The sequence below is a fragment of the Asterias amurensis genome, chromosome 8, assembly GCF_032118995.1.
Source record: "Asterias amurensis chromosome 8, ASM3211899v1".
Lineage (NCBI taxonomy): Eukaryota > Metazoa > Echinodermata > Asteroidea > Forcipulatida > Asteriidae > Asterias > Asterias amurensis.
The window spans coordinates 643333-655348 of record NC_092655.1 but is presented as its reverse complement, the minus strand read 5'-3'; the positions used below and the strand labels follow the sequence as shown (position 1 = coordinate 655348).

At 39.5% G+C, this 12016-nt stretch overlaps 2 protein-coding genes across 7 annotated transcripts in view; one reads left to right on the top strand and one right to left on the bottom strand.

Moving 5' to 3' along the window:
• Positions 1-1629: 1629 nt before the first annotated feature.
• The window catches only part of LOC139941184 (uncharacterized), a 60059-nt gene continuing 49672 nt past the window's right edge, over positions 1630-12016 (bottom strand). For 2 of the 4 annotated variants that reach the window (XR_011786552.1, XR_011786554.1), the window contains 3 exons: positions 7455-7611; positions 4297-4381; positions 1630-3469 (listed from right to left, as the gene is read on the bottom strand). Coding sequence is in view for 1 of the 4 variants with exons in the window: in XM_071937646.1 (XP_071793747.1) it covers positions 4299-4381 (83 nt within the window). In the remaining 3 variants the exon portion in view is untranslated. Of the gene's footprint in view, positions 3470-4296; positions 4382-4664; positions 4683-7454; positions 7612-12016 lie in introns of those variants that run through there. The other 2 variants (XM_071937646.1, XR_011786553.1) reach the window with 2 other exon arrangements.
• LOC139941176 (mixed lineage kinase domain-like protein) overlaps positions 6884-12016 on the top strand; it is a 29258-nt gene continuing 24125 nt past the window's right edge. The window contains exons 1-3 of one of the 3 annotated variants that reach the window (XM_071937640.1): positions 6884-7114; positions 9673-10186; positions 11707-11754. In XM_071937640.1, the coding sequence (XP_071793741.1) occupies positions 9709-10186; positions 11707-11754 (526 nt within the window). In that variant the 5' untranslated portion in view covers positions 6884-7114; positions 9673-9708. Of the gene's footprint in view, positions 7115-8984; positions 9180-9672; positions 10187-11706; positions 11755-12016 lie in introns of those variants that run through there. The other 2 variants (XM_071937638.1, XM_071937639.1) reach the window with 2 other exon arrangements.

Sequence of the window (12016 nt, the reverse complement as noted above, 5' to 3'; positions counted from 1 at the left end):
TACACATATGCAGCTCATAAACTGAAAATTACAGGACTTCCAAAAATGCAAAACAAGTCTTCATATTTCTTTGAAACCTTAAACACATTTTTAATAGTAAAACCTCATAAGCTTCCACTGACTTCAGAAACCTTCATCCTTCTATGTCGATTTTAAATTATAATATAATCAAAGCAAGACATTACTTATAGCTTGCGAAGAAATCTTATTACGTTTTATAATTTTTCTTAAATGATCAAAATCACAAAAACTTGCTTCATGAGCAATACAAAAGAGGGGTGGCTCTTTTCAAACCATACCAAAATAATACACTACCACCGTATCAAGAATAGAAACGTCTTTTTACCTAGAGAGTACGTTGATAATCGGGACATTTTTAATTTGCAAGTTCATACAATACAAAAGTACATGTACATACAATTGATAATAAATAGTAAAGGAGAATGGACGATAAAGTGTAGATTCGTTAATAGAATGTACGAACCGAAGGCGAGAACATTGTATTCCCAAATCTACACTTTAGAGTCTATTCTCTGACTTTAACTATTTTCCCCATTGGTTATATAACAGTTAGTTAGTCTATCTAATTTCGTATAAATTTTCAAACAACAGTTGGTCACATTATAAGTATTACAACATATAGAGGCATTCTTTAGTGCTTGCAGCATTATCAAGTCGAACGTCAGTTATCGACTACAACGTCAGTTTGCTCAGCTACCAATAAAATGTGTTACTAAAATGATATTTCTAAACTGGAAAAAGTTTTTGTAAATTGAAAGAAAACACAATATTCAGCTAACCAATGTTTTGTTGCACTTCCTCTTATCTGTCAGTTTGGAAGGTAGTAATACACTCAACTGTAGATAATGTTATGAATCTACATTAAGTAGATTTGTAAATAGAAATAGTTTAAAGGGAAGGTACACGTTTGGTTTTCACTCAAAACAAATATTAACTTAAAAACTGACTTGGTAATGAGCATTCGAGAGCTGTTGATAGTATAAAACATTGTCGGAAACAGCTCCCTCTGAAGTAATGTAGTTTTTGAGAAAGGTAATTTCTCTCTAAAGACTTCCAGCTAGAAGTCTTTTATTCTTACCTGAAAGCACACAAATTCGTCCAACATGGGTGTTTTTACTTTATAATTTTCTCGCAACTTTGATGACCAATTGAGCCCACATTTTCACAGGCTTGTTATTTTATGGTTATGATGGGATACACCAAGTGAGAAGACTGGTCTTTGACAATTACCAAACATGTACCTTCCCTTTAAGAATAATATAACTATAGGTATTAGAAATTGTACAAAAGACAACAAATCACAAGCTTACATAATCTTACTAGTAATAACAACTTGCAGCTACAACCTTGGATACAACTTTTCTGGAAGGAATATAGAAAGTGGAAGAACTAATGGCACGGTTTTGATATAGTGTAAAAAAAAGGTGTTAAACAAGGTTGGTAACAATTACAAAGTTAAACATCATTGTTCAGTTTCAGTCCAAACGCTTACCGACTTAAAATCATACTAAAATCACACCAGAACTTATTTTTTCTTCAGTAATATCTTTCCCTATGAAATGAAGATATAGGTTCAGTTTTTACAGTGATCTGATTTCTTATACCTCAATTTCCCCATATTTTCACATTACTTTCATAAGCTCTATAAAAAAACAAATGGGAAATTTACTAAAAACCAAATCAGGTCTTCTACAGCCAAGGCCCAATTTCATAGTTACTTTTTTAAAGCCATTGGACCCTTTCGGTAAACAGTATTGTCCAAGGCCCACACTTTGTGTATCACAACTTCTTTATCAAATAACAAACCTGTGAAAATTTAGGCTCAATCGGTCAGAAAATAGCGGGAAAACCCACCCTTGTATCCGCACGTTTCGCCGTGATATGACATGTGTTTTAAAAAATCTGTAGTTCTCGATATCGAGAATTAATATTGTTTCACTGTTTTCTCAAAGAGTAAAGCATTTCATGGACTAATGTTTCAAGAAAAGTCTTTCACCATTACCTTCTGTAAACCCTGTAAGTTATTTGTAAATCTGTGAACTTTTATTTTATTTCTGTACCGAAAGGGTCCAATGGCTTTAAGCACAAAAAGAAGCTAAGCGCAGTAGTATTATGCTTACCAGAGTCAAGTTACTAGACCTACTAGCCAAAATGTTTATGAACATGTATCATCTGTGACTGGTACCCTGCTCATTTGCTAAGCAGAAACTTATAAGCAAAATTTTCTGCTTAAGCAACTCTATGAAATTGGCCCCTGGGCATATCTAGTAGCCATCCCAAATCAACCGCAGTCCTTCATTTCTCGGCTGAGCAAAAATTTGCAGGAAAACAGTCACAGTTAACATGAGTAAGTTGCAATGTTGGGTGGTAATACATTGTCTAAGTTTTCCACGCTTAGTAGATGTGGCTAAGTGGCTCTTAGAAGTTAGTTTGAACCAGTCTTTTAAATATGGTCATGAGCAAGGCTATTGGAACAGCGAAAAAAATTGATGAGAGCAGGACTTGACCATGCAACTTTTGGATTCCCATGCTAGCCCTTTACCAATTGAGGTATCCAGGGGTGGATCACAAAGGAGTTAGGATGAGTAACTCATCCTAACTTAGGACTAGCTATTTAGGACTAGGACTCGTTCCTAAGCTAGGACTAGTCCCAACTCTTTGTGAAATCGACCCCAGGCCGGTTAACAAATTGCAAAACCATTTTTGGTTTTGTCAATATTTTTGGAGATTTCGCATTTTATTTCAATTATCAAGTAATAAAACACAAGGGATAATTTGAGTCATTGTTTGCTTTGAACCACTGATAAATACTGAATACTGAGCAAACATAAAACGAACAAAGAACAAAGCCTGAAGGATTGAGCAACTTTTGTTAAAGTCTTTAAAAAGGCAGCTTTTTCTTAGTGAATTTCTTTCAACGATTTCATCATGCAAAGTCCCAACTTGAACATCAAAATTAAGTTTTAAAAATCTCATACAAAGCCACTTTACTTGAGTCTCTCTGAGAGCGTGGGAAGTTTTCCCCTCGTTGTGAAACCTGAACCACCCTTGCAGACAGAAAACAATCATGGCTCTGTTTGAGGTTGGGCAATCTAACACTTCCATGCTATTTTAATGGGAGCCAAACTTGATAAATCTGAGAGTAAATAAAGTGGACTAACCACAAGATCTTGGGGCAGGTAGTCCAATCCTAAAAGCCTAGGGGTCAAACCAACCACAGGACCAGGGTACAAAACTTTAAACTTAGTGCAATCCAGTTGCCTTTATGTTCTGGAGTTTGTGGAATAAACAACTTTGACAGATTTTAAGAATACTTTTTACTGTAGGATTATTGATACAAAGAGTGAACTTCAAATTAGATGAGACTGTAGCCACCATACTATTCAGATCAGTATGAGCTTCGTTACTGGTGATCTCTTGACATCTTCATGATGATGGCGGACAAACACTACAAAGAAAAACATTTTAAAAGACAAAAATAAGTTTGCATCTAAAATGATTAAAATTACAAGGGGTTACAGCAGTTTAGCCAGTTTGGGTCTTAAGTTTAAAAAAAAAAAATCACAAGGGGTAAGCATGGTAAGTCCAGCAGTTTTATTGAATTTTGACCTAAATTAATAAAATCACAAAGGGTGAGTCAAGCAGTTTTATCAAATTTGGGCCTAAAATTGAAAAATCACAAGAGGTATTAAGTCCATATATAGCAGTGTTGCATCTTACGACAGGCAGTACATTCCCCCAAGAGTCCTCCCAGCTTTAAAGAATGCCATAGAGGCTAGCCAGGAGCAAGGGGGTGCTGCACAAAGAAGGCACATTAGAAATATAGCAGTGTTGCATCTTACCACAGGCAGTATATTTCCCTCAGAGTCTGCCCACCTGTTATGACTGCTAAGGGAACAGGGAGCAAGGGGTACTGCCCGAAGGACACACTATAGAATTATAGCTGTGTTGCCTCTTACAACAGCCAGTACATTCCCCCAGACTCTCCCGACTGTATTGACCGCCATTGAGGCTAGCCTGGGAGCAAGGGGATACTGTCAATCACATTAGCAACACTGGGTTGAGGTGTTGTTGTAGTGTGCCAAGGACCAGGCAGGTGTGGCTCTAGGAAGAGAGGGCTAGGTCATAGTTGACATGGCGGAAAACAATTGCCAAACAACATACAAAAGTTCTTTGCATGATTTGCCATTCTATAGAAAATGACTAATATTAACTTCTATTACGAACAAAAACATGCAGAGGAAAATATTCAAAGTATAATTTTGGGGAACTTGCCCTTAAACTGGATTGTGCAGCTCCTCTACCATAGACCAGTCTTGACTTGTTGATGGGTCGATGTATTTGGAGATAGCAAGCCTTTCTGCAACACAAGCATGATTAAGAATTTCCAGTATCAGTGATCAAAAACATTACCCACAGTAAAATAGTTAAAGATAAATCTATTTTCCCTTAACATTAAAAAATATATTGCATAAACAGTTACACACCTATATTCCGACATCCCTATGCTCCGACACACCCATATTCTGACACCCCTATGTTCCGACAACTGAACCTATATTCCCGCCACCCCTCCTTTCGCCTCCCTCCGATAGTCTTGGCACAAAGTGTTGGGCCAAAAGAGTAAAGGGTGCCCTCACTTGGTGGAACAGGTTGAAGAGCTATGATTGAAAACACATACAAAAGTACGTTTTTCAGGACATTTTTTTGTATTGAAAGATCCGCGGTGGTTCGCTTAAGTTGCAGTAAGGAATTCATATGTATTCCCCTAGAGTCAGTTTAGCTGAAATGACTGCCATAGGGGCAAGCCCGAAGCAAAGAGGGTACTGCCCAAAGAGGCCACATTATAGAACTATAGAAAAGTTGCCTCTTAGGGCCAGTATATCCCCCCCCCCCCCAAGTCAGCCCAGCTGTAATGGCTACCATCGTGACAAGCCGGGGGCAAAGAGGGTACTGCCCAAAGAGGCCACACAAGAACCAAAAAGCCAGTACATTCCTCTAGAGTCAGCCTGCCTGTAATGACTGCCGTTGGGGTTAACCAAGAGCAAGGGGGGTGGGCACTGCCTGACACAGTGCAACACACAGGAAGCCGTGGCACACAAGGCTGTGTTCTTTTCTGCTCAAATCGGGGCCAAAGTTTTTCATAATGTTGTGTAAATTTGTCTTTATTACTAAAACTGAACAGCACTCCTGTATAGTGTCAACCACACCTCAAAAAGTTAATTCCTATGTATGTATATTTGTTTATTTTTGTCCTCGGCTATTTCTATATTTTTAAAGTTTTTCATACAGGTTTACAAAAAAAACATTGTTGTCCCCCATTTTCATGAGGAGTCTATCTATTAAAAAACAGAACATCATAAAACTGGATTTGACCTGGGAGCCCCTCTTTATGTGAATAGATTTTCGTTATGTTCTGTGTGATGACCTTTCTTGAGAGGTCTTTTTGCCTTGTATCGGGGCGATTATCCAAAGAAAAATACAAAATTATCATTGCTGACAATGTGAGGTTTTAGGGATCGTTTTCAGATTGAGTGAAAGGTTTCCCTATGGTAGCACACAAACCTGTAATTGCTTTCTAAATACCTCATCAGTTGCACCACATTAATTATTTGCTTCTGTAAACTTCAATTGATTTTGGCAAACAGGGCCATGAAATTGGGCCTACACTAGGACCCAAACCCACACTCCCCTGATATATCAAACCCCGAGTCAGTACGCTTGCAAAGCCAGGGTAACAAAAGTATTGTCAAAAGACTTCAAAGGCAGCACCACATACTCGTTCAGAATGTGCATGTACTATTGTCCCGATTTCTTAACATCACCCACACACGATTCCCGTATTCAATGGTATCATATGAACAACTTGCGCGCATCTGCTCACTGAGCTCCGTGTCCCTGTGCTCAGCACAGGAAAATGACACTCAAAAAGACCCCTCACTGACAACTTTCGCGAGTAAATAGAAAGTACGTCTAGGTTTCTCACCAACTCGCTACGCATTTCAAAGTTCAAAGTATTACCTTTAGCTTGGTTATTTTTTGGGTATTTATTATGCTCGGGGAAAAGGGGCTTTTTTCAGTCAAAAACGGGGTGTAAAACCTCAAAATCGGCAAAGTCAATGGAGGTCAACATGATTATTGACCATTTTCCGGTGGGTTGCCTCACTGAATTGAACGGCACAGTCGTTCCTTTTGTCCCACAGATTCAACTCGCACTTCTGAATAAAGTACATAAGATTTCCGTTCCACTCGTATAAGAATCATTCTGATTGGACAAGGGGAAAAAGGGGCTTTTTTGCTTCCAATCATGCAACGTCTCTCTTCTAAGACATGACCCGATTACCATAATGCAAAGTATTTCTTTAGTCTGGCTATATATATAATCTCTTGTAAACACGCGTATAATGTAGGTTGAACAGGGAACTAGATTACACCACGCAGTCATTTCGTCGAAGACGAAGCACGCCGGTCGGGTGTTAGTTTTGCCCCCTGTCGACGTCGGTTTGTGGTCGGAAAAATTACGTTGTATCATGGTCGGTAACAGACGTCCTACAAACTTTCACATAGAACCATGAGCCGACCGTCATCTGACGTCGGGATTTGACGTCGGTTTAACGTTACTATGACCATCTTGTGCCTGCTGGGCATGTACTTATAAAATAAAACTTCATTTAGTTGAACTGTTTGACTCCAACATCTTGTATTGTGTACTAAGACTGTGTACATAAGTTATCCCCACCCCCCCCCCCATTGTGTGAAATGGTCCAGTCCATTGACCTGTTTCACAAAGAATGTGTGTGCTTTGTACACAAGGTCAAATCCCCACGCGCGCACACACACACAAAGAGGAAATGGGATTTGTTGCACAAAGTTGTTCATATGTGTATATATATATATTTTTTTTTTTAACCGTTCTTTCATTTCATGCAGTGTTGCCCAAGTGTGACGCACCAAATTTTTTCCCACCGATACAGTACCGGAAATCCTTGCTATTAGATCACATCGGAGCACTCGTTGCAGTACAAGACTAGACTATTGTTTGATCGTCTGATCTTCCGACTGCTGTATTTTCTGTCTCACAGTGATCTGTTGGGTAAGGGGTCTATAACTTTCATTCAGAAAAGTTCTGAGTTGTGGGGGAGTGTGGGGTAAAATTTTAATCTGAAACTACATGTAGTTGAATTGCCATTTCATGAGCACAAAGGGGTTTAATGGTCGGCCTTAGACAAATAAAGAAAATGCTGTGACGACATCAAAATGCTTTATTTTGATCAACTTGGTGTAAATTTTCAAAGGCCTGGTTAAATAAGTGGTACCATAGAGGTTTGATTAGTTTGTGGGGGCTACCCAAGAAGCAAGTTTGACTAGCCCTCAACACCCTTGATGAAACACAATTATAAAAATTAATCACTAAATTCAGTAAACTACCTTACCTGTGTCTGGAGAAGATGAGGAGATCAGTCAAGATCCCTGTCCAGTACATCTGTTGATCTTCCCCATCCTTGTAATGGGACATCCCAACTGTATGGATGGTTTGAATACTTCACAAGCTTGCCAGAACTAGATATGATGGACACCCATGGCAGCCATCTGAAAGACAAAAATGACATAGAGCAAGTCGGATTTGAAACTTTGCATGGTGGAAATAAGATATAGAAGAGTTTGCGGTAACACCATGTAATGACTTTCTCTAAATGAGTTGGGGTGGTTCTGAAAAGAACCGTTGGATCATGGAGCCTCCATGGTTGGATTAACTCGACATTTCGATCAGTATGCTCTGATCGTCTTCTGGAGAATGGAGCAAGAGTTGATAAAGGTACACTGAACTGTTTCATGGATGCCACACTTGCATCTGTCATGAAGGCTGGCCGGTGCAAAAGGAACAAATTATCCCACAGCAAAGAACAAACTCTGTATTTTGACTTTAAAAGGATGATTCTCTTTTGGTTATTAAAAGAATGCATGTATTCAGACCTTTTTAACCCTTCTCTGTCCATGGGATGGTAGGATCAGGGGAAGGTACATCTTTGCTGAGACAAGTGCATTCACCACACCATGACTACACTGAGAGATGACAGCCTGCACCATAACTAACACGTCTTGTAAAAATTACTAAAATTACTATTCCCCCAAGATTCCTCCCAGCTGTAAAGAGTGCTCTGAGCTGCAAAAATGCCATGGATGCTAGCCAGGAGCAAGGGGGGTACTGCACGAAGAAGACACATAATAAATATAGCAGTGTTGCATCTTACGACAGCCAGTATATTCCCCCAAGATTCCTCCCAGCTGTAAAGAATGCCATGGATGCTAGCCAGGAGCAAGGGGGTACTGCACGAAGAAGACACATAATAAATATAGCAGTGTTGCATCTTACGACAGCCAGTATATTCCCCCAAGATTCCTCCCAGCTGTAAAGAATGCCATGGAGGCTAGCCAGGAGCAAGGGGGGTACTGCACTAAAGAAGACACATTAGAAATATAGCAGTGTTGCATCTTACGACAGCCAGGTACATTCCCCCACAGTGCTCTGAGCTGTAAAAAATGCCATGGAGGCTAGCCAGGAGCAAGGGGGGTACTGTACTAAAGAAGACACATTAGAAATATAGCAGTGTTGCATCTTACGACAGCCAGTACATTCCCCCAAAGTGCTCTGAGCTGTAAAAAATGCCATGGAGGCTAGCCAGGAGCAAGGGGGGTACTGCATGAAGAAGACACATTAGAAATATAGCAGTGTTGCATCTTTCGACAGCCAGTACATTCCCCCACAGTGCTCTGAGCTGTAAAAATGCCATGGAGGCTAGCCAGGAGCAAGGGGGTACTGCACGAAGAAGACACATTAGAAATATAGCAGTGTTGCATCTTTCGACAGCCAGTACATTCCCCCACAGTGCTCTGAGCTGTAAAAATGCCATGGAGGCTAGCCAGGAGCAAGGGGGTACTGCATGAAGAAGACACATTAGAAATATAGCAGTGTTGCATCTTTCGACAGCCAGTACATTCCCCCACAGTGCTCTGAGCTGTAAAAATGCCATGGAGGCTAGCCAGGAGCAAGGGGGTACTGCACGAAGAAGACACATAGAAGTTGCATCTAACCACAGCCAGTACATTCCCCCAAGATTCCTCCCAGCTGTAAAGAATGCCATGGAGGCTATAGCCAGGTACTCTTCACCTGAGTATTTTGTGAGGACAATCCAAGAAGCGGGACCTACCTTTACCTCCCTTCCGAACAACAAAATATTAGTGGTTTCTTGCTCATACGGCAGGAGACCAGGGCCCAACTTCCTGGATCTGCTTATAGTGCCAAATTTGGCTCTTATGATTACAATTGTCCTTTTTATATAAACTCTGCAAGTGCCAAATTTCTGTGCTACCTGTGTAAGCAAAGACTGCCTTTGTATAGCATGGAGTACATTCAAGCATAACAAGTGTAACTTGTTGACATAAGGGCAGAATTAAGTGCTTCTTAAGTGCTTCTTTAAACTCCGATTCTTTGATTTTGGTAAGCAGAGCCATTAAGCCCAACTAATCCATCACACTCCACTAATAAAAAATACTAAGACCTTTAGTGCAGTATGTTTGACTGCAAAGCCATGAATGCCACAAACTACGATTCTAACCCATTGTTGTTTACAATTCTCTTCCCTTTTGCAGTTTCCATCTCAGAGAAAGTAAGAATTTATCATCACAATGGTTGACATTATTAAGCCAGCTAGTATGGTCCTTGATGTGATCAAGGAGATATACACCACCGTGGAGAAAGTGCAGTCCTTTAAGAGTAGCAGCGCGACTCTTGAAGGGCGGATTGCAAAATTGACACCAGCCATCAAGAAACTCGCCACCAGTGAGAAAAAAGAAATGAACCGTAAGAGTCTGAAGAAAGCAGCAGTGGAGGGTCTGCTGGTACTTTTAGAGAAGATCAAAAATTTCCTCGCCTCACTTACAGATGACTCCTTCTTTAAGAAGTTTCTAAATGCAACCAAGAATGGAAAACGGTTCGACGAATACAGCGAGCAGTTGGATAATCAATTGAATGATTTTCAGCTTCTTTCGCTCGTGCAAATCGAAGAGGCGACGTTCAATCGCATTAAACAAGATGAAAAAGACCGTAAGGAAGATTTGAAATATCTTATTCAAATCACACAAAACCTTGAAGGACTACAATCGGGTACGTCAGTAGGTTCTTAGCTTAACTTTAGGGGGGGGGGTATATACAAGAATACAGATTCGTGTTCTGTTTGGTACAAACGTTTCTTAAAATCTTTTCCTGTCGACCTTTTATACCCAAGGAAGTGAAACTCCTGAACTAGGAAGGATGAGAATTCTTGTGAATCACATCTACTCGGGTCAGGCAGACTTTTCTCCATAAGCTATTGTGAGATCTCCGATGGGCACATTATGCTTTCAACACTATTGTGTTTGTTTAAATTTGTCTTTATGACTGAAAACTGAACAGTACTGGATATAGTGTCCTCCACACCTCAACAAGTCTAATGGGGATTAAATATAATGACAAAACTGGGAAATAGTTCTTGTCCTTTCAAATTCCACACATACCAGCTCTTTCTATGTATAATTTTTACTAAGTTTTTGTCCTCTACATATTTTTGTTTTTCTATATGTTTTACAAGGTCTTTCTTACAGATTTTCTATAAAAAAAAAGAGGCATTCAGTTTTTGTCAACTACAAAATCCCAGCTGTTCGGCTTCCGGGAGTACAAGCTTCCGGGAGTACAAGCATGGTGAAAATGTAAAAAGAGTATAATTGCAGTTGCTTTATTCTCAAGCTATGTTATAAATGGTCGAAATTGCAAAAAATTTCAAAAAAAAACAACATGCTGACATCATCATGACGTCACTACAAATTCAAGCACATTCATTAACTAACAATACACCATGGTTTCACCTCAGCTTACACTACACGTGGTGTATGTGTAAAATGTTTATGCATGAGATATGAATTTTGAAACTTTCATCTTCCCTTTTGAACGCCGGGATCATGTCTATGAGGCTGACAGTTTCTGCCAAACCAAACGTTTGACTGATGAGGTGAAACCTGGTGTATAATAGTCAATGGCAATACCTGCTTGAATTTAAAGTGACGTCACAATGACGTCATCATGTTGTTTTTTACAATTGTTGCCATTTGTTGCAATTTCATTTATGAGAACAAAGCAACTGCAGTACATACTATTGTTATTACTATTACGTTACTTTTTCACCATGCTTGTACTCCCAGAAGCCAAACACCTGGTCCCAATTTCATGGCTCTGCTTACTGTTAAGCACAGAATCGGCGCTTACGGAACCATGAAATTGGGCCCTGATTTTTGTAGTTGACAAAAACTGAATGTCTAGTTATTTATGTTTTCGTTATGTTCTGTGTGACCTTTATCTTGAGTGGTCCTTTTGCATTGTGTCGCCGTGGTGAATATTGAAAGAAAATTACAAAATTATAATTGCTGACAATGAGGATAGTGATGTTAGCGCTTATTTTCAGTTTGAGTGAAAGGTTTCCCTATGGTAGCACTTTATATTGTAATTGCTTTCTATATACTGCCTCAAAAAGAACTTTAAAACTTCTTAACTCAGTTGCATTGCAAAGTTGTACTCTGCACCACATTAAGACCAAGCTCCTCAAAACATCTCGTTATTCTCATTTGTATATTATTTGCATTGTTTTCTTACAGGTCAACAACAAATCATCGATGAAATAAGGAAAACGTCTGAAAAATCTGGTAACATTACATTATTACTTTTAGATTTTAACTGTCATGCCAACTTGACCAGGCTCCCCCCTTTTGTGCCCAGAGTGTTGTTAGGACTCATACTTGAGTACTCATATTCGACACCATAGGTACACTGGGACACTTTGTATTGTAACGCGATGGCCCAGGTACATGTATTTACGTATACTTGAGTACTATAACTCACACAAACCTCAAAGACCTACTTGAACGAAAACAGCAGGGTGTGGTCTTTGCTTAAACTCGTTTAAAA